This window comes from Bombus pyrosoma, linkage group LG11 (assembly GCF_014825855.1).
Source record: "Bombus pyrosoma isolate SC7728 linkage group LG11, ASM1482585v1, whole genome shotgun sequence".
Taxonomy (NCBI): domain Eukaryota; kingdom Metazoa; phylum Arthropoda; class Insecta; order Hymenoptera; family Apidae; genus Bombus; species Bombus pyrosoma.
Genome location: NC_057780.1, coordinates 3489232 through 3516362, shown reverse-complemented (window position 1 = coordinate 3516362; position 27131 = coordinate 3489232). Strand labels below are relative to the sequence as shown.

The window sequence follows — 27131 nt, the reverse complement described above, 5'->3', positions numbered from 1 at the left end:
TTTCCAAAAAGAGAAAAAATGATATGCTTCCAAGCGAAAACGTCAAATTCCACGCGCAAACAACAGCAACTATACGAGGAAACTTTCGTAAAGCGATAAATTCAATTGCAAGATGTTTGAAAGGATTCTATCTTTCGTAAAAGGGATTCGATTTCACCGGAAACAATCGAACGTGCACGCACGGAAAGAAAGCCAAGGAAAACACAGGGGGATCGTATTTCACACCCTTTCGAGACTTTGTCGTCCCAACTCGAAGGGGTTTCACAACGAGATGTCCAGATAAACGAATACGTACACGATTCTAAGGAGTCAAGTTCGCTGGGATTATTTTCGGTCTCGTTTCTGTCGATCGAGACGTCGATAAAGAAACGTTCATCGGCTTTGAGTGATTCACTTTTAGGGGACAGCGATGTTTGGTCGTAGGTTGAAAAGGTCACGCGTACACATGCATACTTACCATGGACATCCAGTTTGATATCGACGGTCAGGGGCTCGACCAGGGCTGTACTATTGACTTTACACGTGAAAGTTGAATTCAGCTCGTCGCGTGTAATTTGCATCTGCAACTGGCTGCTCGCGTTCCCTACTCCATTATCAGCGATCATCGTCGAACTGAGCGCTGTAACATACGCGTTGACAAACGTCTTTAGATAAATAGATATTTTTCTTTATAAATGAATTTTTTGCGACAAATACGACGGCTTTATCCTTTGCATTTATTTTAGTTTATTAAACAAAAATTATTTAAATATATCTTTAAACATTCCCAGATATAACAATCTAAGGATATAAAAAAGATACGTACAACTAGATGAAGGCATTTTTAATGAAAAATATAAATTCCAAGCTTTTACGATCTCGAATTAAAATTTCACAGCAAAAATTGTGTTTAAATCCTACAAAGAAGAAAAGTAGAACAATTTTGTGAGTAAAAATATTCTCATAAACATCCTTACAATTATTCAAAAGTGACGGAGAACTCGTGAAACGTGGTAAAAAAAAAAGAAGAAGGAAACGATGTCTTATTAATGTGCATAAATTTTACCTTCCAATGGTTGCTCGTTTTTGAACCACTCGACCGTAGGCACCGGTTTCCCTTCGCCACTCTCACAGTACAAGGAAATCGACGAACCTTCGTTTATAGGTCCTAAAGTGGCACCGGTGCTTAACGTGTTCTTCGTGTTCTCGTCGATGACACGTACGAATGCAGGTTGCACTGAAACAGAAACGGAAAGCGGTCAATTACACGGCTAAAAAGCGTCTTCGATTCGTCCTACTATTATTGCTCCTATTCAGCACACTCGGTGGCGCTTATGCAACAGAGTTTTCCACGTTGCTCGACACTTTGCTCATCGACTTCCTCGAGAAGCAAACCAAGCGATTCGATATTGATCACGGATACAAGTTGTCGACATCTAACGACCACGGTCGATTTAATCCGCTGTTTGTATTAATCTTTTATCAGCCTATTTATTTGAAAGCAATCGCATTTGTTCTAAACGTTTAATAGTATAATCTAACGTGTATATGTATTAGGTTGTCGGGAAAGTTTCTTTCGTTTCATAAGGTGATAATAGATGAACGACAATTTCTGTTTTATATTATTTTATTGAATTACGTATGATCCATTTGGTCCTATTTTTATTATTATGTACGTGCATAATTCAATAAACTATTATTAGTCTATTATTTCCTTATGAAACGAAAGAAACTTTTCGGACAACCTAATATAAAACAATCGAAAGGGAAATAAATTTAGGTCACTGTAAGCAGTAAATGAAATGGATTTTTATATTAGTATAAAACTAATCTAAATATGCATTATTATCAAAAATTTCATAAGTACTTATATTTTTTAATTATTGCCAATTGTACGTTTTATTGAATTTTGTTTGACACGCGCGTGTCTGTTGGGATTTCTTCTATTAGAGAAGAAACAGTTTTGCAACGAAAATGACCCTGTAAGATCATTGCGTCCATACACTCCGTCATTATTTTGTTTTTTGTTTCTAAATATCTAAAGATTAGCTTCCTAGTTTTTAGATTTATTAGATTAACGTTTAATATTCGTTCATGGAATTAGATTTGTCATAATAAAATTTTCATAGAGGCTGAATTTGATTCCTAGAGATTTATCAGACTAAGTTGCATTTGATTAAAACAATTTTCAGAGTGTGACAGTGCGTGACTGTCACGTTGACGTAATTTAGATAATTTCTAACGAAGGCTAGGCTGATGTTTTGAAGGTAAAGATGATGGAAATTTGTGCGAAAGTCAGTGTGAAATGCGAAGACGGAAATGGCACACTTATGTGAATGCACACAGGTGTATGTACGAAAGAATAAATCTTCTTAAGGGTGAACGTTGGGTGGTGAGAAAGTTTGGAAACTTTCGAGAGAAAGTTTAAAGAGAAAGAGGTGGAAAAAGGTTTGAAAGCATTAGTGGGCCGAGTACTAGATATAGCGACTCTTAGTCATATTTATCGAGTTACGTGTGCTTTACTTTATTGTCAATTCATATTGTTATTGATATGCAGTGGCTATACAAAATATTTTCTTTCCATTATGTTTATTATTTATAGCATTTGTATACTAATAGAATAGATTCAAGTATATCAAATATTGTACTACTTAATAGTACTTTCAGGCGACTATAAAATTTTATAGTAACAAAATGAAATGTAGAATCGGATAAAAAAATGTTTCATTGGAAAATAAGAATATGTGTAAATAATTTTTGTAGCTATTGTATAGTACAGTGCTTGGATACGTTATTATAGCTTTTTAATTATTTTCTATAGGATTAAAAGATGAAAATAAATTTGTTATCGTTATAATACGTTAACGAAATAATACTGTTGAAAAATTGATTGGTCTATCTCCGATATACAAATTGATTAAATTCTAGAAATTAATTATAAACTATCTGTTTCCAGGTTATATATATATATATATATCTATATAGATATTGTATGCAGGTATTTAATTAATTAAATAAACCAATATCATCAGCCATCCAATAGAAGTTCATAAAAGTGTTTGATATATAGACACATATTTTACACATATATTTTATCAATTTTATTTGCGTAACTTTAAATATATAACGACAGTTCAATGGTAATATCGATATTTGTAAATTTCTCTTAAGATATTTTAAGCTACTCAATTTTCTATTTAAATTATTCAGATTCCTATCTAATTTTCTTTTTGCTCTTCTCATCGAGTAATAGCTAATCGATACTATCGTGCTTGTAATCGCGAAAATTCCTTTTGCAGTTTGTATTGGAACGTTTAATTTTCAGTTTCTGTTTTAATATTGAACTATTCTGCAGTAAAATATTTTTTCGTAAAACACAGTTCTTTCTAGTTATACAGTTTAGAGATAATTTGAAAAAGTAAATTAGAAGAACGAATACAATAGATTTTCGATTTTAATTTTAATTTAAATTCTATTTTAATTTTATGCACGGTTTATTCGAGAATTTGCGACCAATGAAAATTTTGTTTTTATTCTTGAAAGTATTATATTCTGTAAAACTCTACAATTTCTCCGTTACATTATCCTTATGTATTCCGTATCGCGTATAATGTGTAGCGCCGTCATGTTACACACCCTTATTACGTTTCCTTGATATGATTATACAGTTCCCTCAAACTTTAATCTTACGTTTCACACTATCGTCAGATCTTCACACCTCTACGTAACTAACGGAGTATTATTTCATCTCCTCACATATCTCTTATTTATATTTGCAATAAACACTATAATTCCTACCGGCGTTACGTTCAATCCCCCAGACACCGTTTCTACTTTTAGTTATTTATTAACATTAAGGTAAATCCTATTATATTTTTCCTGATTACATTCATAATAAACACTGTAATTTTCTCCAACATCATCATCCCTATTCCCAGTTCGACAACAAAGCCGTTTATCTTCCAGTATTTCATTCAATCCCTCCCACGCAGCTCCAATTTTAAGCATTTACGAAGGTCGACATAAATCTTGTTATATTTTTCTTGAATGAAGTTTCTGTTTCTATTGTCACGTATTAAATATAAATGTTTATTTTGTCATGTAAGTTATAAAGTGCATCGTTCAATTATCCGAATTAAAGTACAGTTTCTTCGAGCAAATTAATATTATAAACTCGCGTACAGGAAGAAAGTATTTGTTTCGAGTGCCTCGATTATCTCCAACATTCCAATCTTCATTCTTATTGTGAATTCAAAGTCTTCTACGGCGTCTCGTTCAACTATTCTGCCACAAATTCTACCAAAGCCACTGCTCTTTGAAACGTCTCAAAGCGCAACACTTTCGCCAAAACAGCTCTCTAAACACAGAGAACTAAGCAAACCGTAAGTTATTATTCATTGTCATTCTCCAACACTCGCACGGAGCCTGGTAGAAAGTCAGTCGCATGTGAATCGCTTGACAAAAATTCTGAAGATGATAATACGAAAGACGTTCAGTGTCCACGTTTTGTCCCGGCTTCTTTCACCGCCCCCGTTTTATCTTTCGAACTCAATATCACTGTGAAAGGCTCGTCTGCTTCGCGCAGACGTTTGAATCCGGTTTTTAATTCGGCATTCCCTTGGACTCGCGGTGGTGCATTGTGCGACAGCAAAGGGAGAGGACAGCGGTGGGCCGGTTTGAAAACGCAGAAGCGGACCAGCTTTTCCTCGGGACGTAGGCCCGCTCTATGAATAAACTTTTCAACGCGTACAAGTGCCGCTTCCGGGATAGCAGCCCCGGCTGAATTCATCGCGAGCCACTGAATGTCAAGTAACTGTTTTCGCTGGAAATTCATCTTGCGAATTTACGTGCGCGCGGAGAGCGCCGTAACTTTTTATTGCGAAGCTGAACCGGAAATACCAGCCTGGTGGTCCGGTAGCGCCGGCGACGAGGATCGATTTCGTGGTACGCGATCCTCGACGGACTTGTGTTCTGGATGGTAGCTTCCAAGAGATTTGCGATTCCCCTTTTTATATTATACTTTTGCTACGACGGACCAGCTATAGGATGGATATATCATCTTGTGGAGGAAATTTGGAAAAAGATCAAACGAAATACGGGATCAGAGCCGTTCACGGTTAAAAGTCTTCATTGAATTATGGTAGGACGGATTTGGAGCGAAGGAACGGGAAAGAAGGAGATGGAAATTTTAGGTTAGATATACGCTCGTTGGCTTATTTGTGTCCGAAACTTGGAATCAGAGAACTTGCTAAAGTTCCCTGATCTTCCTTTCGCTTCGCTTTTTCCCTTGTTCTTCTTTTCTTTTCGTTTCTTCTCTCTTTCGTCTCTTTTCTTGTTTCTTCCTTCCAAATCCTTCTTTCCACTCTGCCTCTCTTCTTATTTTCCCTTCTTCTTTCTTGCCATTTCTTATCTTCTTCTTCTCCTCTCTTCGTTTCTCCCTTTTGTTTCCTTTCTCTTCTCTCTTCTTTTTTTTCTTTTCCTTTTATTTTCCTTGCTCGTCATTTCTCCGTTCTTTCGTCACAGAATTATCCTTCGCTTCTTTTTGTTCATCGCCCACCTTTTAATTCCTCTCGTTTCTTTTTCTGATTTTATCTAATGAAAATTTTGATGCAAGAATGCGAAACGTAGGTGTTCAGTAACACGGTAAATCCCTGAGCAAGTTTAAAGAAAAATTAATGTCAGGTACATCGTTGTGATCGTTGACGGTGGTTATTCCGTAACAGGAGAAGAACAGCTTGGAGATGCAGTTATATGAAAAGTGTGCCACTTGCCTCGCCGGAGTTCCTCTAATCTAGCGAATCGCTGAGTCCCAGTGCAACGATTTCGTGATACGAGCTGGAATGAGCTTCGAGAGGATGAAAGTGGGTTGGTGGAGACTCAGGAGGAATACGAGGCAGGGAATGAAAAATATTGTAAAATAACGTACGTATTCGCAAATTAAAATCAAACGTGATATTTTCAATTACTTACGTTTATAATGGAACACGATATAATGAAAAATTATTGCCCTCGATATCACTGACATCATTTTGCTCTCTTATGTAAATAGTCAAATTTTTACTCGAATGCGTCGATCAATTTCATTTCCCCCTTTTCTAATTATTCTGTTAATCTGAGCACATTGAAACTTTTTTCCTATTAAAGTTCTAACATATCATTATAGTTTTATAAAACAACTTTTACATTCATTTGGTACTTTTATTCCTGAAGTTTGGTTTCGTAATATAAATAGCAGAAATATAGGAATAAAGGAGAAGGTATCAGATAGTATTACGCACGTAGCTTTATATAATAAGAAAAAGTTTAAAACAGGATTTGTTCAAATTTTATCTTTATCTACAAGTAGGATTCAGTTAGACAAATTGTTGCAGAAAAATTGTGACTGCAGGTTACTCGCGAAGGTGGCAAGTTCATTGAATGCCGATCTCGCCAATAGTTTTCAAGCTCGACAATTTTTTAACATTTTACCCGCTCGCGTAATTACTTTCGTTTAATGAACAATTCACCCCGTTCCCAGGTGAACTCTCGGCATTGCCACATTTCGATAAGCATTTATCGCGTAATTTACATTCAAATGAAGCGAAACCTCTATCAAGCCTTCCGATTCGCCTTCTTATTATTATGAAATTGAATATCTCACAGTTTTGATATTTCAACCAAAGAAAACCTCGCTAACCTCTAGTTAATATTGAAATATGGGATATTTCATTTCTCTAAGTTCCTTTTTATAATTATTACAGTTCACAGCTATGAATGTGCATATTGATGGTATTAATTATTCAAAACGATCGCTCTGCAATTTTCCATAGAAATTCTATCAATTATTTGTTATTTTTGAGAATAAGGCGTTAAGTACCTTTTTGGATTGTTTTCATTTTGGATTTCTTTGATAAAAATGTTATACGTTGTAAAATGTTAATCATCGCTGTATATTCTAGTGTCAAGAACCTTGAAAATTTGACGGAAAATTTCATGATCCTTCGTACGTACCTAACAGGGACTCGTTTCTTTCCTCGCGTTTCGATCATTCTAATTATTCCACCATTGACCAAAGAAATAAATTCAGGCGCGACGTCACGCAACTCTCGAACGAAATTCAACTCCGTGAAATTTTCATTTTCCCAGGCCGGAAAGTGGAGAAGAGAGTGTGTACCCGGAGTGCAGCACGCTGTACGACGACGATGCTAAGGCGCGGGAAAAAACATACGGCAACTGCAACTTTCATGAGCTGGGCGAATCCTAATTTCCCTGCAGAATTTCGTACTGAGCTTCAGAGATCAGCCTGTGTTTTTTGACAAAAATGTTGCTTCCTTTTTGGGCAAAATGTTACGTCTCTGTGCCGACGATGATGTATTGGGTCTGTTACGGAGATTGTACTTCTGCAACGTTATACTTCCATATCAGTGGACGATTTTATTTGTTTAAGACAAAGATCAGATTTCGTTACTGCGAAAACAACGATGTATCTAACAAAAACGAGACGAATTTACATTACGATACGATAAATTAATTCAGAGAACCATTACATCTTCATGGAACTATTCTCACGCAATTTTACTATTAGGGTTGTTCGAAAAGTTTCTTTCGTTTCATAAGGTGATAATAGATGAACAACAATTTCTGTTTTATATTATTTTATTGAATTACGCATGATCCATTTCGTTTTATTTCTATTATTATGTTCCTGCATAATTCAATAAACTAATATAAAACAAAAGACATTGTGCGTCTATTGTTTCCTTATAAAACGAAAGAAACTTTTCGGACAACCTAGTAAGTTCTATACAAACCAAATAATTTGACCAAATAATTCCTTCATATTCGATATATATAATCTTAACAGAGATAATCTAGGGAAAATCGATTTGAGTCGATAGAAATGGTTTGAGCAGCGGAATCCTTTAGAATCGGTTTTAATAATACGAGGGGTAAGTCGGAGGGGGGCCGGATCGATGTATTTGGGGTCCGAATTAGAAGGAGCAAGCGAGGGTGTTCAATCAGAAGTGCTGGCGAGTCGATAGAAGCCCAATGGCCCAGAGAGTGAGAGAGAGAGAGAGAGAGAGAGCTTCCTGAAATCCCATAATTTCCAGCAGCTAGAAGATCTAATTGGATTGGCCGCGAGACAAGTGGTCCTTCATATAATTTAAATAGAGGTCGATTGCCGCTCCTTTGCGCGGTTCGCGATCGTAACAGCTTTCCATCCGATAAATTGCTCTCTGAAATACGCGCGACGAATAGCGTCAACAGCCAACGAAATGGCTGTTACAATTACTTTCCTTGAATTATGCAGCTTAATCATAGTATCGGTTCATCGGTGATGCTACTGTATGATTTTTGAGTTGAATTTGTGCCGATTCCGACGAGTATTCAAAAAGATTTCAACGCCTGGACGATCATATGGGTGAAGAAGATATAGAACGGTTCATGGAAATATTTGAATACTTATCATGGACAATTTTTATGTCAATATTGTATGTGTTGTATAAAACATTTTGGAATTTCATTGACGCTGTAATGAGACACGACTGTCATATATTTGTCAAAATTGAAATCAATCGGAAGATGTATGTAGTATCTTCAATGGAATATATTGTTATTATATCCTAATATTTGTAATTTATTTGCAACGAATGGATTGTACAAATATAGACAGAAAAACGATGGTAGTTTAATATGAACTAATCGCAATAACACGTTACAATCTAGACAACTCTCGACACAACGGATCCAACGTTCTCTCTCGCGCGGACCACACTCTCTCGACAACGCTAGCAGCACTATATCGACAACGCAACTCGCACTCTCTGACTTCTCCATTGACACTCTTCGACTTCTCAATTAAAACTGCCTGCTCTCGCATGTCTTTTGTCTTCCCGTAGACCCACCACACACGTGTTCCGCGACCGCTCGTGGTCAAAGACACATAGACCTTTTCTATGAAACTATTCACTTGAAAGACCGACGACACGTTTACGGGCCCATCGGCACCTCGGTTCTCGGGACATTGTTTATGGTTTAAAAACGCCTCGTTTCTCGCGACATTGTATGTGGTTCACCCGCTAACTCCTAGGCCTTATGTCCGCGATACTACATGTATATAGAAATTACAAGGCATTTATTGGAAACATATGTCTAGTAAAAATTATGCTGTCTTCGTCCAAGATATATTAATATCAGATTTAAAAACAAATTACGGTAGATAAATTATGGGCCGACCAGTCATTCTTGTTACTTGTCAACGAGATCTTTTTCATCGTATCTTCGTTATATTTATTCGAGTCATGAAAAGGTGAAAGCTGACAGCAGGTGAAAGAATCGCGGCGCGTATGCACCGAATGAGTTTCAAGTTTTCAAATTTCATTTCGGTCGTCGGAATCGCGCGCTTTCTTCGTCCATGCGTTTGCACGGTGCGAGTTATAGAAAACTTTCGGACAGGCATTAGGTCGATGTGAAAGTTCCGCCATACGTTTTCACCTAGCTTGCACATACATGCACCGGAAAGTCAAAGTCCTCGTGAAATAAAATCGAACTCGATTTCCCATCTTGTCATCTTCGTCTTTTTTTTTCTTTTTACTTTTTTTCTCTTTGAATATCGAAATTCTAGGGGTAGAAATATTTATTTACTCTGCGTATTCATATCGAATTGAAGAGAAAGTCTGAAAATCAATATAATTATACCGATATAAATATTAAACGTCTTGCTTTTATGTTCGTTTACTGTAAATATGTTTGTATCGAAATTAATCTTGTAAATATAGGCGAGTTTCTTTTACAATTTTTAATAAAATACCTTCCTTCCTTAAAGGATGCTAACGAAGAAAGAACCGTTGAAAATTTAGCAGGTTATTATAGAAAATAAGCGAAAATAATTCTAAAATTTGGAAGTTGCAAGCATCCTAGAACCAGGTCACGATATGCAGTTCGTTTTATGTAATTGAGGTGGAGTTATATCTTCAATACGAACAGAATCGTCTATTTTCTCTTCTTTTCGTTTCTTCGCTACATGCCCGTTAAAACCAAAGTCTAAAATTCTAATTAAAACGACACTTCAATCACGGAGAAATTTTGATCCGTTTTTTAAACCTTCGGTGTATTTACTAGAAATATACTACCTCTATCTCCGGGACTTTTTAAACTTTAAATAAATAATCTTTCAACATCATGTTTACTCGTTGTCAGTAACAACATGTTACCAGTTGCAACATCATGCTTAATCATAATTTCACTTCCGTCATAAGTAATTATCTTAGTATGTCGTCTCCTCTCGTATATATTTGTATTATTTTCATAATGGATTGTTCATCGATTATCGAAATCTTGAAAAAAAGGATTCTATCGGAAAATCCAACCATTGATTATAGATATAATGATTATGTCATTTCTTCTGTTTTGAAATCTCTAATATCAAGGAGAATTTTATACTTTGGCAACTACACGATATAAATAGTAACAGAAACGCTATAACGAGATATGTTAATAGGATAAATAAATAGGGAAGAAATACAAAAGATTACGCAAGAATTATATTTTAATTAGCACTCTAATAAAAGCAATTCTTTTTCGCATGAAATAATGGCCCTCTTTTGTTATTCCATGCCAGTGTGTTTTCGACGCGTATAAATACACGAGAGGCAGTGGCAAAAGGCAACGTGTCGTTTTAAAAAAAGAAATGAGAACTGCGATCGCCCGCAGCCAGGTTTCTTCCCCGACAAGGACAACGAGTGATACTCCGACATGAAGCACGTAAGAAAGAAGAAGCAGTGTTTAATTTCGCCCCTTAACCGTGTCACTCAGCCGAAAAATTGTGCTGAGATCGAGCCTTCTCCCTCGGTCGCATTTGCTACCCTCGTGTGTGTGCTATTTCCAGTTATTGCCTCGAGCCAAGCAAGAAACTTTTGCATTTTGGTCTTAATTCTTTCCTGTTCAAGGTGTTACTTTCAAGATTTAACATTTATTTTAACGTTAAAATGTAATGATCTAAATTCACATGATAAGATACTATTTTACAGATACAGAATATGTTATTTTATTTTACTATATATATTATGTACATATGTAAGAACGTTTATCACGTGGTAATTCAGAGGATCGATTCTGAAGTCTGAAAATCGAGTTTATTGTGAAAATACTTAAATGAAATACAGGAGTAAATAACAATTAATAATCAACAACAATTAATAACAGTAATAATTAAATAAATAACAAGTTTTGTCTACCTGAAAATCGAGAATCGATTTTCAACGTCCTAAGCTACCGATCTTTCTCCGTCAATCTTCAATGTTTTAAACAATTACTCTTTCTACTATGGTCTTGTCTATCTCTGATGTTGCTCTCTGTCCGTCCGTCTGGGAAATGAGCGTCTCTCAAAAATGGCTGTCCGTGAAACAAAGAAAGTCCCTATCGCCCTTGAACTCTCTAGAGAGTTTATACATATATGTATAATAATATAAATTGTGATTTTCCTCAACATTTAAAATCGTATTCCATTCATTTTCGATTTTAGCTCAGATCTTTGCATTATCGTTATTTCGTAACGTATTAGGTCGTCCGAAACGTTTCTTTCGTTTTATAAGCAAATAATGGATGCACGACATTTTCCGTTTTATATTATTTCATCGAATTACGTACGATCCATTTTGTTCTATCAAAATGAAGATCGCAACGTTCGACAGATTAGGTTTCATGTTTGTATAAAGATGTCTGTAAAAGAAATACTCTTTTCGGACAACCTAATACTAAGAAATAAATACAAAATTTGAAACGTGTTGAGGAATTCAAGCTTCAAAAATATCGAACGAAAAGCTCAACCACGTTTACGCGATTCTTTTTTTAATCTCCGACTAACATATTTGGAAACTCAGTTAGCTATATTTTTCTTCGTAGCTGACTTTCAATGAACGAGTACATGCGCATAGTACTCGGTTTCTATCTGCTACCGAACCAACTCACGTCACGATTTAACACTGTTATTTTCTTAATTTGTGGCGAAAACAGGATACGCGTGATACCACGATTTATAGACACACTCGAACCTTTCAAAGTTTCGACCTACATAGCGTACATATTCTCAATAAAGATTCTACACCGCCATCAGAATTCCATAATCGCGAGTTTGAAAAATACAGCTGCTTGTGAATTAGTTTGTCAGTTAGTTTCTTTTTTTATTTCGTCGTTTCATACGTATCGTTTGGTGCGATCAATTTTTCATCGGAAGTGCATACTCCACCAATTTTAAAATTCGGTGACAAAATATTAATCCCGTGTCAAAGTATTTACTTTTAATTTTCGACATGCTGCTGCACGAAAAATTCTGTTTTTTAGCGGATCGCAATAAAAATGAAACGGTGGATGAAAATTATTTCTGCCGATCTTGAATTTGTTTAATATTGACAATAAAGAACGATTTTGTCAACTGATTGACAAAAAAATAATTTCGCGTCGCAATATTTTGTTTTTCATGTACTTCGCCTGTATAAAGATTCTTTGTTATCACGATTGCGACGAAAATGAAATGTCCGAGGAAAATTATTTCTACCAACGCTGAATTTTTGACACGACGAGGGTCGTGTCAATGTAAAAAGAAATTCGCGTCAAACGCCATCGATCCCATCGAATAAATAAAACGTACGTTTATAATCGATATAACGTAAAAGAAATACGAAGATTCGCAAAAGTGTAAAATGCGATATTAAACGAAAATTGTCTATTCCGGTGCTGTTCGATATTTTACGATATTTCGAAAGCGACGAACACCGCGGGATCTTGGCCGTTAATTGTGTCGTTAGCCATAATAATTTATAACAACGGGCAAACGTGAAACGTATCATTAGTGCGGATGACGAGGCTCGGCTGAAAAGCGTTTGTTCTCACCTAAAATAATGTTGCTCATGGAAATGAGACACGGACACAACGATGCGATATTTTACGTGGCAAACCCGACCTCGGCACAAGTGTGCAATTTGCAACTTTTAATAGCAACGTCGTTCTAATTGTTTTTATTTGGTCGCATTCATTGTCGAGCTTCGGACCTTCGACCGCCTGAAACGTTGCTCGTTTTGTCGCGTTCTTTAAACCTCAACCCATCCACCTCGACTCTCCTTTGTACTTTCTTCTCGACTGTAACGCGATTGAAAATTTCAGATTGAAAGGAAACCACGCGCCAGGCCTTCCTCAACTTCCGCCCTAAAAATGTCGCCTTTGATCCATTCAAACACGTCGCATTGCACGTGCATTCCTACTTTTGCTTTAAAACTGGAGTCGTGTAATCTATATACTTACGAATATTGAAATGTGACAAAAATATTTTATTTTAATTTCGACAATGTTTCAAGTATAGTCTGTGGATGTAATAGGACGAAGTATTATAGCGAAGCAAAAATGCACAGAACGTACGTAATATCTAAAAGTATGCGTATAAAATATTTAAAATATTATACTCCTTATAATATTTAATAGGTAAAACAATTTTCTATCCAAGTTCCAATTATTCATTATTGACGACATTGAATTACGCTAATTAATGAAAATCATACGAACACAAAATTATATAAACATTCGCAATCTAATTAGTTAGTCGAATTAATCTGTCTAGTCTATTTAGTCTAATGAATTATAACAGGTGCTATACCTTGATTATTTTTTACTATATTTTTGTATATTGCATGAAATTTACATGTTTTTCAGAATTTTCTATAAATATATAAAAATCCACAATCTATTCAGCTTTCGTCATAGATAATTTTCGACTTTCCACCATCAGACAAATCTTCGTACGTAAAATCATCAAACGTCCAGAAAGTCACACAAACGTAATACGTGTGATGCTTTTGAAAGCAAAGCCGCACGGTTCGGTCTATCCTCGAAAGATTTACAATTCGGAAAGTTGCACTTACGCGAGCGGAGAACTCTGAGAAAAGCTGGGAACGTGGGAAAACATGAATCCTGCGCGACATTTCGGCTGCCGCGTTACAACTTCCGACCATTCGCGAGTTTCGCTTCGCGACACGCTGGTAATTACAATAAACCTTCAATGGATGAACAGATTCGCCACGGTTGCACGAGTTCAGAACAAGTCTCGCGTTATTAGCACGGTCTGACTGTAATCAGACGACGTAAGAATCCGCGTTAGTTGACGGCGGACTTGCAACGAAAATTTTTCCTGATGTTTCAAACTGCGGATAATTTCGGCTTGGGAATATTCTTCGACAAACGCAATGTAAGAACCGCGATGTCAACTTTCGTAATTCGAGCGATTCTTCGAAACTGCAGCTTAAATATCGCATTGTGTGGACGTACGAGGTACAGTTATCGGACTTGTTTGAGAAATTTTTCAAGTTTATTCTCAAAAATATTACGTAACGTCTTCTTTAATGAAAAATAAATTATACGCGTGTATCCTCATGCGCGACGTTTTCAGATATCAACCTGAGATTTTTGTTGAAGATCTTCTTCCTCTACTTTTCGGACAAAGGTATCTTCAACCAAGCGTCGATCTTCCTCAAGGAAAAATCGATTCTAATCACAAAGATCTCGACATCGTACGAAGAATATTCAAAGCGAAAGAAAAATAGTCAAAGTCAATGTTTCAAAATATCATTTACTGATTTCCAACATCACGGCTCATATTTAAATCAATAACACGTGAACTTCCATGTAATTCGGACACTTTTAAGCGGCAAATACACATATTTATCGCGGTTTAAGTTCGTTTCGCCGGTGACACCGTCGAGCGGTATCTCGGTTTCCGGCTAAAATTTCAAAGTAATTGGCATCCCTTTCATGTTCGTAAATTCAACCGCACTTTAATAGTATGACATGTTGCGTGTGTCAAGATAACCGGTTCAGTGGTTTAGTCGCTACCACTTCGGATTAGTACTGCGGCTTTCTCGTTTGTCGAATTACTGGGATTACCCAGATTACACGGATCGTACAAGTACGATACGTCTAATACGAGTTATTCCACGCATATCTTACTACTGGGGGATCGTCGACGTTTAATCGATTAATTAAATTATACGCCACCTCTGGCTCGTGCACCGTGAAAAGCATCCCTTCCGTAGGCTCCTCTATCTCGTAACCGTCCCCTACCCTCTTTTCGAGTTCATAGTTTGTTCGGTCGATTATACAGCAAATAATCACGACTCGATCATTTACTAATACCAAGTTCATTAAATTGAATAGTAAATTACCTAAACTAAACGGGAGTTTAAAACTTCAGCATATAAATGTTTATGAAGTCTGGTCTCTTTGCAGCGGAAAGTTAAACTCTACTAGCGGTTGAACTTTCGACAAGGAAGCGGAGCAAAGAGAAAGACCTGAATAAATAGCGATGATAAATTTCCTTTTGGTGTTTCCCTCTTATACGTCTTTCCGCAGTGCCTCTGGATTTTTCTTTTTATTTACGTTACTTATAGAAGATGGTCTTAATTCGTTGCTGTACATTTCGTTTTGACGAGTTTGAGACAAGACACGGTGTGTCAAAGATCTTGAAAAATTTGAAGAATCTAAAAACGACGAATCTCAAATCGTTGGAAACTAGAGAAGTCTAGAGAATTCAATGGCTTTCTTATTTTTCTACACTGGCTGGAAAAATATCGTTAGAGAACTTACCGGTGACGTTAAGTATGATATGCTGGACATTATTGCACTTTCGATTCACAGCCAGATATGTAGCTTCGCACTTATAGAGACCTTCGTCCTCCAATTTAACGTCCGGAATCTTCAAGAAAGTCTTCGACGAATTTGTCGTGTATTCTATATCCGACCTAAAACACGTAAAAAGACGGGAAAAATTATTTCACGCATTCATGAGAAAATTGTACAAAATTTTGTTTTTGTTTGAATTATACGAAAAGAACACTTGAAGCGAGGTAGTTGTTATTTTCTCCAGTGAAATAAATTTTTATGCAAGTTCCATTTTGTTAGTTATCTTGATAATATGAAATTACATAAAACAAACGTAATCTAGTAATATTAACGATGCTCCAATATCGCGAGTAGAACATACACAATTCATCGTAAAATCATCATATTAAAAATTACACATCTAAATGTAGCCTATGTTACATAGAAACTGAGTTTAGAGGATTATCAATCGTACAAATCGGATAGAATAACGACAACAATATTCTTATTTGCAAACATATTCTAATGCGATTCACTGTCATTCATATGACACATTTGCAATCCCATTAGCATGCGCTAATGAATGGAACAATGAAACGGATCAACCTGCACGCTATGCTGTTAAATCGATACCGCTTTACTTACGCCAGTAAGGAAACAATGGGATTAGGATGTATACCATACAATCGCATATTCTATTTGCCCGATACGATTGCAGTGGCGCATCCATCATTGTCGATAGAACCGATACAATACGCCTGACAGATCGTCAAAATCATTCAACTTCGTTACGATTCGAACAAATAATCTTTCGGCAAATCAATCATTTATTGAGAGAGAAATATGCGATTGACACGAACGACTAGTCGCAGTGAAAACAAAATTTTCATACGGTTAATGCAGCAACTACGGAGAATTTATATAGAAAATGAAACAATATTTCTATCTGACAATTTTTTATTACAGATATTTTTTAGTTCGTACAAATAAAGGTATTGAGTTTCTCTTTCAGAGACGTATCTTGTTAAATAAACGGTGCAGAGTAACGGTGTAGAGTAACGACAATGGTGGCTAACGAACACACTATCGGAAAAGGAAAATTCTGACATCTATGGGCTCGGTTCTTTCTTGATCCCCATTCCAGATACTCTAAATATTCTACATCTTCCAAGAAGATGATCTCCTCGTCTTCGAATGAGAAAATTACAAGACTCTCTTATATGATAATTAATGGTCAGTATCGTTTGCGATAGACTTTTTAAAATTTTCCCGTTATTTGTTCACGTTCATAGGCAAACTTTAAAGTCTAAAGATATAATTAACGAAAAAATCGAATACCTAAACTCGCAATAACTACGATTTATCGAAGAAATTAGATAGAGAAGAAAAAAAGAAGAGAGAATGCAACAGTTCATTGCACTCGTCCATCAAACTATCCCGACAAGCAATTGTTTAATCTTCTCCAATAGCTCTTACGATCGTTCTCAGCTCACTACTCAACCCTTGTTGCAGTTTCGCTTCGTTAGTCAGAATGCTTAGAAGTTGTAGCCACGGCGTACACCCCGCGAGCGACGCAATATCCGAATACCAGCGATAATTGTTATTAACTAGTGCGTTTGTTCATTAATGCAATGCACTTCTGTTGATTGCTGGCGCAATGATACACGCACCAGCTGTACAAATACGCTCAACTGCATGTAAAACGACCCTCCGACCGTCCTCTCCCCTGTGTAATCTATTTATTGTTACTAGTATAGTTACGTTGGCAGATTCGTGCAGTCGCACGACGTCGTTTGACATCGGATTGCTGCACGGAGTTCGACCTGTACCGTTATTGCGGAAGGTGATTCCAAACTGGAATTATTGCACTCGTGAAAACAGATTCAGTTAATGAATCTTCTGCGCATCAAGATGGAAAATATTGCAGGATGGAACTATGGCTTTCGACATACTTTTCTTTCTCACTTTTTACGAAGAAAGAAGTTTTTGGTTACAAATATACGGTCACTTTTCTATCCTTGTATTTGTATTTAATTCTTTTTTTGCCATTTAACTAATTTCTAATTAATCAATTTTAATGTAAAGATAGGTGACTGATGTCGTGACTGTGTTGTTCCTTCTCCTTTTTCCTCTTTTTCTTTTTGTTTTTGAGAAATGAATTAAAAAATATATATATGTAATATACATGTACTAGCAGCTCGTTTGAAATCATTCTAGCTGTATCTACATGGAATCTTCTGCTAGTTGTGTTATTATTTTTAACTAGTTTGCAATAAACCAATTCCTACGTAAAATTAATGCCGTAGACATTAATGATAATTTCTTGTCGCTTTTCGATAACTTTTCCTATGTTAATAGAATTTCAAGTCGACTTAGTTGTAAAACTCTTTGGATCTATGAAACATTTTCATAGTATCGCACTTAAAAACATCTACAGTTCAGATTGATTTCTGTTATCACTATGTATATTCGTTTATGCTATACAACTAATACGTAGGATCACTAATTGCTATTAATTTGCAATTGATATGTCGAATAATTGATTGTAATTAATTTACAATTGATATATTTCATAATTAATTATCATTAATTTACAATTAATACTATCTTGAATATTATGTTAGCAAGCATGAGATGAGATGATCTTTAATGAAATATCAAACTACGGCGGTTGTAAATACCATTAAATTCTTCGTTGAGAAAGTTGGACCAAAAAATTGTGCTTCGTCGAAAAACTTCCGCTTTTCGTTTTACGTTTACGCGAACTTTCTTAGAACGCACGGAATTTTTTAAACTCGTCAAAAGAAGCTTCGTTTTGCAAAGGAACTCGAAGGAACTTTCTGCCCCGTGTTTGGACGAATCGCGACCTTTCATTAAAGTTTTCACGACATTCTGTCGCGTCTTCGTTCGAGGAAGCTTCGCTTCCCTTTGATCTTTACTCGTCCTCGATAACTAAGTTTTATTACTCGGCGTCGCATTATATTTCGTACATTGCTGCTAAAATATTTGAGCAATGGAGTCGCATAGAAAATTTCGTCTATTATCCCTCGAATTATATTAAACAACACCTTAAATAACGAACATTTTTATTGATGCTTATGAAAAGCAACGTATTCCTTAGAATAGTCACAGCATTAGATTAGAAAGTAAAGCAATTAAATTTCAGCCAGCAAAGTAAACAATACGTTGGATTAATATCGTAATTTGGCGAATTATGTTATTTCATAATATTCGTAATATAATTTTCACCAAGAATATTCCACTTGGAGAAGTATGTGAGATATAATATCTAAATAAAATAGACAGAAATAAAAGATTACATGGAATCTATCTTTCTAATAAGCAAGAAATCAGTACAAAATTTTTTACTTTTAATTCAAGAAACATTTACATCTCGCAAAATGTCAAGTTAAAGAGATATACAAACTACTATCGCTACACGATACAAATAGTAACAGAAATACTATAACGAACTAAGACACTCTAATACCACAAAGAAATACCGATATGTCAATTTTTTTATAAAGAATTAAGTATAATTTTCCGAAGGATCATGCACCGATTGATACATTGTACGGAACACGCTATAAAAATATTCCTAATACCTAGATCTGTGTCAAATTTCACACCTAACGTAACGTAAACCTCTAAACATAACTCTCGCATAATTTTCACAATGATTAAGAACTAGAACACAGTATTTTCCTTGATCTGCATGTAACACGCCAGTGAAACTAGATAATTGCTTCCGTTTAAAGCGTTTCGAGCGAAACCGTACAATAAAACCATTCACAAAGTACAATTACCAACGAGAAGAAAAAAAACCGGCGCGTTTTGCACGAAAACACAGGTCTCGATCGTCGAAATGAGCCGTCATCGGGTCGAGTTAGTTCGCTCAAATAAATTTTAAATCCGTCCCGTGGCCATCACCCAATACGTTCTAAATCGAAATGCACGTTTTCCATTACGCTGCCGTTCGAGATTTTCCGCTTCATCCAATCCTCTTTGCCGCGCAAAATCGGGCCGTACTAGCGTCTACTTGTGCGCTTAAGCACGGTTCCGTAATCAGAAGGAATTGGAATTTCGTGCGTGTGATCGGTGATCAAGTATCGATCGCATTTTGGACGCTCGTTGATCTTCTCTGGGAAGAATGTATTACGTCACGGGTGAATTAAGCGAATGGAGCCATTGTAACTGGGGCTCGACAGAAGAGAAAAATAAATCGATCCGCTTCGATTACCTTTTACGTCTATGAAATTTTCTATTCCGTTCTATCGTTCACGTTCTATGGAAAATTGTATCGCTCACCTTCGTTCTGGAAGAAGCGAATATTTATGGAATATAGAATATCGTGAAAATATTCTATTATTTTTTTATTATATTCTATTCTGATTATTATGATCCTCTACTTTAGTTTCGAAGAGTAAAAAGGGGAGAAAGCGAGGAATCTCGTCTTTTCTGATTATCGAATTACAATGATTTATAACATTCCAAATGTCTGTGTAAGGTAGTGTTAAAGATTCGACGTTGAAAACAGGGGATGTCCACTGTGTATTGGAACAGAACACGGATAAAAGCGATGAATATTTTATTAATTGTTCTTTTTTACAACGACCAAGTACGCTTCAGTCTACGAACGATACAGTTGAATTTATGGGACGTTGTTCTTTTTATAGTGAAGTAAAATTTAGTAGACTTAAATGTTTGCTTTCTAAGCAAATGAACAGGAATTATGTATCAACGTTCCTAATGATTTTATATATTAATTAACAATTTTAACGAATAAAGTTATGGTTATACAATATACAATATACTACGTTAAATCTGCAATGTATTTCGTTATTAATATTTTAAACTTGTTCATATAACGTAGCTGAAATCGCAAATATAATTGACCTGAAGCATAATTATAAAATTAATTAACTCGAACGGGAAGCTGAAAGAGAAATGTCTATATATTGACAGAAAATCAATGCTTCATATTCAATTTTTGATTCTGATATAACATTAAAACTTCAAAAAAAAAAAAAAAAAAAAAAAAAAAAAAAAAAAAAAAAAAAAAAGGAAAGGAACTGCTGCAAATATCCTATATATAAAGAAGCTACCTGTAACTGAATGTAAAATAATAATGAACAATATTCGCGCATACCCACACCAATGTACAGAAACATAAAATTAATTTCGATATCTCGGGATATTTGAAACCCTGAAATAATCTTTCGCGTTACACGTATTTTATATTATTAACATTACGCTGGTGTATAAGATGTTGTCTTTTAAGAAGTATTTATTTACTAAACAAACTCATCGATATTCTCATGTATGTGGGATAGTGTGACATCAGGGAAGGACGTGGCGCGAGGGGTAATTGGTTATTAGCGTTGTTAAGATATGTTAATGTTGTCAAGGAGTGTTGTGAGCGTCACCAAGGTATGTTAAGGGAAAAACGAGCGTGGTAAATGCTGTAAGAGTTGAATTTATCGTGGTCGTGTGAAGATCGTTGTGTTGTCGTGACGTAAAAGTAGTGAGAAATAAATATTCCACGAAATGGGATATTGTATTCGTTTCCGTGCGAGTGCAAACGATATTGTATTTATCATACTGTAACCTACAAACTAATTTAATAACATTCCTATATGTATATAAAATGTTTAAATATTCAAGACACAAATATGAAAAGACCTTCAATATCAAGAACATCATAGTCATAAAGGATCAAAATACTACTTCAATTAAGAGAATTATATCAATTATAACATGGAATCAATAGATGCAAGCAGATCTTATACACGAAGATACAAGATTAATATAATTGCTAATTATGGACACAGTTAAGATTAACCCATTAGCGGTAGGAACGTGTAGAGGGACCAAGCATTAATCATGCATTCCATTTGTCAGATGGTCTGTCCTAGAGATTGACGTACGAATCGCCACGAGCGTTCCGTCAAATCCTTTGACCTCCCGATGACCAATATCACACCATTCAGCCGCAATATGTTTCTAACGTGCACCATCGATTGTGTCAAAACGTTTGCGTTCAAAATACGCCCACCGTATTCGCTGTCCAACCCTCGCGCCCACTCTATGAAATTCGAGCTAATAAATTTCTCTGGCTATCGGTAGCAAGATTAAATTTACAAAGGTGAACTCGAAATACGTATGGTATTTGCCAATTATCCGATTCATCCGACCAATCGATTACGTGTAAAAATTTTGCTTAAGTAGCTTCGTACGATTCTTCGAGTCCTATGAAATGTTCTATATACAAAATGTAAATATTTGTTAGATTATGTCGGAGAAATTGAAAGAAACTAATTGTAAATAAATTTCGAACGAAGGTCGAACTGGTCGAATCGTAAATGAATCTTCGCGTATCAAAGTATACTACGCTAAATTAAAAAATACGAAAAGTATCACTTTCATATGATAAACTCAAGAGAAGTATTCCCGAGCAGAAATTTCATTCGTGCAAGAACAAATCCGAATCTAATAAAACGACATATTTTCAACAGTATGCTTCTCCAGCTAATACAAAAGTTCTGCGCAAGGAATGGGAAGGGAAGATTACTCCGAAGCAGATGCAAATAGCGACACGGTAATCTTCGCATATCGCTTTTCTAACGAGCCCCTCTAAAGGGGAGTTTTTCTCTTTTTTTTCGAAACTTTTAAAGACACCGAGAGAACGTCGGGGACGTTAATTACTCGGTTCCGAGAAACTAGGCCGGAAATAGGTAGCACGGGGTCAGCTATTACGTAGATAGAACACGGAGCAAGAACGTTCGAAATTAGCGGCCAACGAATTAGTCCAAAGCAAGAGGGTGGAATTGCAGGAATTACCACACCTTGGACCGTGACAGTCTCGTTAAAATATTAACCAATCCCACGGATTGGTTAATGGTATTATTTAACGTTATTCCAGCAACATTAAGTCGCATCGATCTCGATTGAATTTCCCAGTTTCCAACGTTAATTTCCGTGTAATGTTTGTTCGTTTGCGAAGAAAACAAACTTTGCATTCTGACCCCTGTTAATGAACCTAACACGCTACGTAATAACGTAGCCAACGTAAAGGACGATGGAACGGAAAAAGTAATGGATTCGAGTTTGTTGTTATGCAAAATATAATTTACGATTCGTTGCGTCCTGCTCGGATATAAAGTGACTTCGCTCCATAATGTGGAACGAAGGTGCACGATGAATGGAAATTTACATTGACGAACGCTGATCTACATTCGCTCGTTCCGTTCGTTGAAATAAGTAAAACGAGGGACGAATTGAATTGTATAAACATTTGGTAACGTGTTTATGCATTAGACGAGTGGTAAAACGCGTATTACTAGTTCATTTGAGATGTTAAGCGTATTAAAGATAAATTTCATTCGAAGAAGGAAAATTCGAAATGCGACGAAGTAGAATTTTATTGGGAATTTCGATATGAAATAAAAACTTTACAGCTGAAACCAGCGTCAATTAGCATCTTTATTTTGATGAATTTGAATAAAAATTTCTTTCTTCTTATTTTTCCTTTGAAATTGTTTCAATATATTTCGGTAATCGTTCTTTCCCTTCGATTTTGTATTTATTTTAAAGTATGTTTCAATTTACTTTCCCCCGAAATTTGCTCATTTCTCATTAGGCTATGAATCACCAAGTATCCCATGTACGTAATTCATTTATGTGTGATATCGTGTGACTGCAAGCGCGTGCAGCATGTGATCAAAGCTAGGCAGATCACGATCTGTTAACAGCATAACGTTAAGATAACATTCGTAGTAGCGATACGCATGAATTATCAATGGTAAACACGTGAATAGGAAAAGCATAATGAACGTACGTAAACTAATATTAACCATCCAGTGTGTTGATTGATTTAATGCATACTACGCGCAGTAAGAAGAATTCAAATAATAATTTTTCTTTATAAGATTATGTATTTTTTAAATTAAATTACTGATTACTTTTAGATAATTCATAGATTGTTGATTGGCATTAATTTCTCAAGAGACACGTTAAACTGTATGGCCAAGGATACTATGTCATTTTACTTCTATTTTACTATATTATACCATTTGTTACTTCGTTACTTTACATCGTTGAGTTTCTGATATTCACGTCGCATGTTCTAAATAATAAACGCCTTCACCCAAATCTCCGTTCTCTACGTTTGGTCGGATAAACTACAGATACATGAAATTAAAAGTCTCGAGCGTCGCTGTTAACCTATCCCCTTTAATTTTCCAATCGATCAAGCTTTACAACGGCAAAATGACTTCGAGAGATCTCTCGAACAAGAGACGTTATACATTTATTTTTCCACTGAGCTCGAGCTCTATCGTGTGACTTAGCTTCGCATTCGGATAACGCATACATAGAAATTCTTTGAAACTTATTTTTCCACTTAGAACGACATCGTAAAACCCGGCAAAGCGGCCAGATTGCCATTCGAGGTCAGCTTTTGCACTGCTATCAAAGTCGCAATTGCGAAAATCTTTCTGCCCTTCGAGAAGAGACACGTTCTCTTCTTTTATCGTTTTTCCTATCATAGCTCGGTTCTGTAGAGAACGAGAGGCGAAATCCACGTTAAATACCCGCCACGCGTAAACCAAACTCACAATTTAATGAGCTCGAAATGGAGATAGAACAGGATAATACCGAGGGAAGCAGGAATTACATTGAAAATGAAACGACTTCTTAACGTCCTCGCAATTCGTGCTTCGGCTAAGCTGCACGGAAGCGAGATAATACGTTGTCGATTTCACCCACGAATCCTAGCCAACGATAGCATTTTAATTATTTCTAGATTCCAATCGAAGTAAATTTCGCTAATGTAGCGTAGAAGATCTTGTCTGTAAATGCTTTTCATTTGAAGGACGTTTTCTTGATGTTTTAATAGAAATTTGGTCATAGTATGGACGAACATTTCGTACTCCATTGAATGACACGATAGCTTAAAAAAAAGGGAATTTTTTAATAGAAGAGTGTTTAGGTTTTCTTGCAATAACGTTTAAGAAATTTAAGTTAAATATGGGAAATAATGGTTTAGCTATACGCTTAGTTTAAAACTGAAACCAACACTCAGATTTTGTTATTTATTTTCAATATTAATTTCAGGAATTTGAAAATAATGTTGAAATTACCGAATTTCGACAAGATCCCGAAATCGATTGAAAATTGAATAAAAATTTCTGAAATTTTGGGATCTAGAAACAACTTTGTAACTACTGTAGTTCGATAAAATCCGAAACTAATCGACTTCGATAAAATCTAGAAGACGTGAATGTAACCGAGGCGTTACCGGCAATCGAATATCTTTACAAAGAAATTCTCTGTAATCTATGCGAAATTAAAGTTTCATACCGTCGAAGCGTAAAGCGTAGAGCCAATCGTTCGTATTCATATAGTGTCGCTTCTTTCTTTACCGGAGAATTCTTTCTCGAGAAGATTCATGTCAGAATTCATAAGAAATAGTGCAACGCTAGGCAAATACGTCTCGGAAAGTAGTCGTAAGTTTCAGGCAATTTTCTTCTTTCGCTGTAATCGTTTCCATCATCGCGTCTTTCAACGTGCAATGATGGGGGCCAACCGACGAAAGGGGTAGAAAATAAGGGAAACAGACGATGGAACGACGAAGATGGACGTATAAAGAAACGAAATAATTGCTAGATATAGAGAAAAGAATACGATAAGCTGGACAGTAGGTAAATAAAAAGAATGTACGGAATAAGAGAAACAAATATGCTGTTGGATTTCAAGATAAAGAAAGGAAAGACGTGAGAAACGTGTCACGCGACAAGGAAGATTGCGCCATTTTTTCTAACGTTCAACGAGCATTTCGTATTAGGCGAATTATTCTCCTATGTAATGTATATGGATTATGTAAAAGAAGTTAATTTAACTTTTTATATCTTCGGTCATGTTGTTTCTATTTTTTACCTGGTATCTTGATTTTAATCATTTCAAGATTGTTCTAGTAACATACGAGCCTCTCGGGAAACCAAACTGAACAACTCCACTCTTTGTAAGCTTTTTAATTTCATTGCAGTTTGCACCTATCAAGGAAGCAGATCATTTAATTCTATAAGTTTAATTATTGTGAGAAGATGCTACACGTAAATAATCATAACATGAGATCTATCGTGGCCGTGTAAAATTCTTGAAGATGCAATATGATTAAATTTATGGTCGAGATCTCGGGACTCGTATGTAAAAGGATTGAAAGATTCATCGTAGAATCGAACGATCATCGCGATTTTTAGGATTTTATCACTGTGTCTGTAGCTCAATATTCCTATATTACAGGTTCATTCTAATAATCCGAAAGGATACACCGTGCCATGAGAAGAAAATCGTTATGCTTTAATTGTAATCTCACGTCTGAAATACAGAAAATATCTGAAGACTCGAAACGACGAAAAGAACGTGGCACACGATCGCTAACAAACTATCCAAAGCACGTTTATAAAATACGCTCTCGAGTGATATGAAAGGCGCATTCTACGATATAATACAACGATATAAATCTTTCGAGATGAAAGTTATCCATGTCGCGACGACACACCGGAAAAACATGAAAGACTCGAAGAAGTCAATTTCCCATTTGACGTGAAGTGTACCTTAGACTTTCTTCCCGACCGCTTCAAAATATTCTCCGGCAGAATGTATCTTTCGAAGTATCTTAGCCGCAGAAAATTGTATTTTGAGAAAAAGGCTCTCACGGGGATTGCTGTGGATAAGAAACCGTGTTAATACACGGATAAAATCGTTTCGTGTGCACGTCCGTGTATCGAGGCAACGCATCCACGCAGCGACAAGGATAAAAATTTCTCGAACGAGCGCACGGTTTCCTCTCGCTTCGATACTTTAATCGTACATTTTAGTTTGTACTACGAAATTCCCCGGACGACTTTTATTTTATCTTCCTTTAATTTCTTTTTCTCGTCTGACGTTCCTTTTCAGTGAATTGTTTTTTTTTTTTTTTTTTTTAATACATCTTTTGTACAAAAAGAGGAAGCTGAAGGGGGAGGAAATAATAGCTTTCAAATGAAATAATAGTAAACGAATAGATGAAAGCAACATCGATCACATCTCATCGCCAGCGTTATGTCTTGAAATTTAAAACATTTAAAAAAGTAAGAAAAAGTAAGAATGTTTTGTGTCTTCTAAATAAATTAAGAGCTTTCATTTGTATTCTTGTCGCAACCTTTTTCGCAAAGAAATTTTTATTCGTATTATTTATATTCTTCCACATGTAAATTCTTTCTTTTTTTCAATAACTGCCTTAAAGTCAATTTCTATTACAGCATATGAATAACGTGTCAATCTACCAAGTTTGTATGACCCTTCTACTTCCGTTTGTTCGATCTGACGCGATAAAAGCGTTCGAAATGGCGATCCCTTAATTGTTACAAGCAAAACTATTTATTTGAAGAATATCTACCTTAGATTTTCTATATTCCAGTATCTAGCAGAATTAAATTATATCAAAGAATAACGAAACAAGCAAGAAAATGATGAACGATCTATTA

The 27131-nt window shown here is 35.7% G+C and overlaps 1 protein-coding gene across 9 annotated transcripts in view; it reads right to left on the bottom strand.

Annotated features, from left to right (window-relative positions):
- LOC122573133 (hemicentin-1) overlaps positions 1-27131 on the bottom strand; it is a 422997-nt gene that overhangs the window by 95220 nt on the left and 300646 nt on the right. For all 9 annotated transcript variants that reach the window (XR_006318664.1, XR_006318663.1, XM_043739130.1 and 6 more), the window contains 3 exons: positions 15589-15743; positions 1046-1216; positions 458-619 (listed from right to left, as the gene is read on the bottom strand). Coding sequence is in view for 7 of the 9 variants with exons in the window: in XM_043739130.1 (XP_043595065.1) it covers positions 458-619; positions 1046-1216; positions 15589-15743 (488 nt within the window). In the remaining 2 variants the exon portion in view is untranslated. The remainder of the gene's footprint in view (positions 1-457; positions 620-1045; positions 1217-15588; positions 15744-27131) is intronic.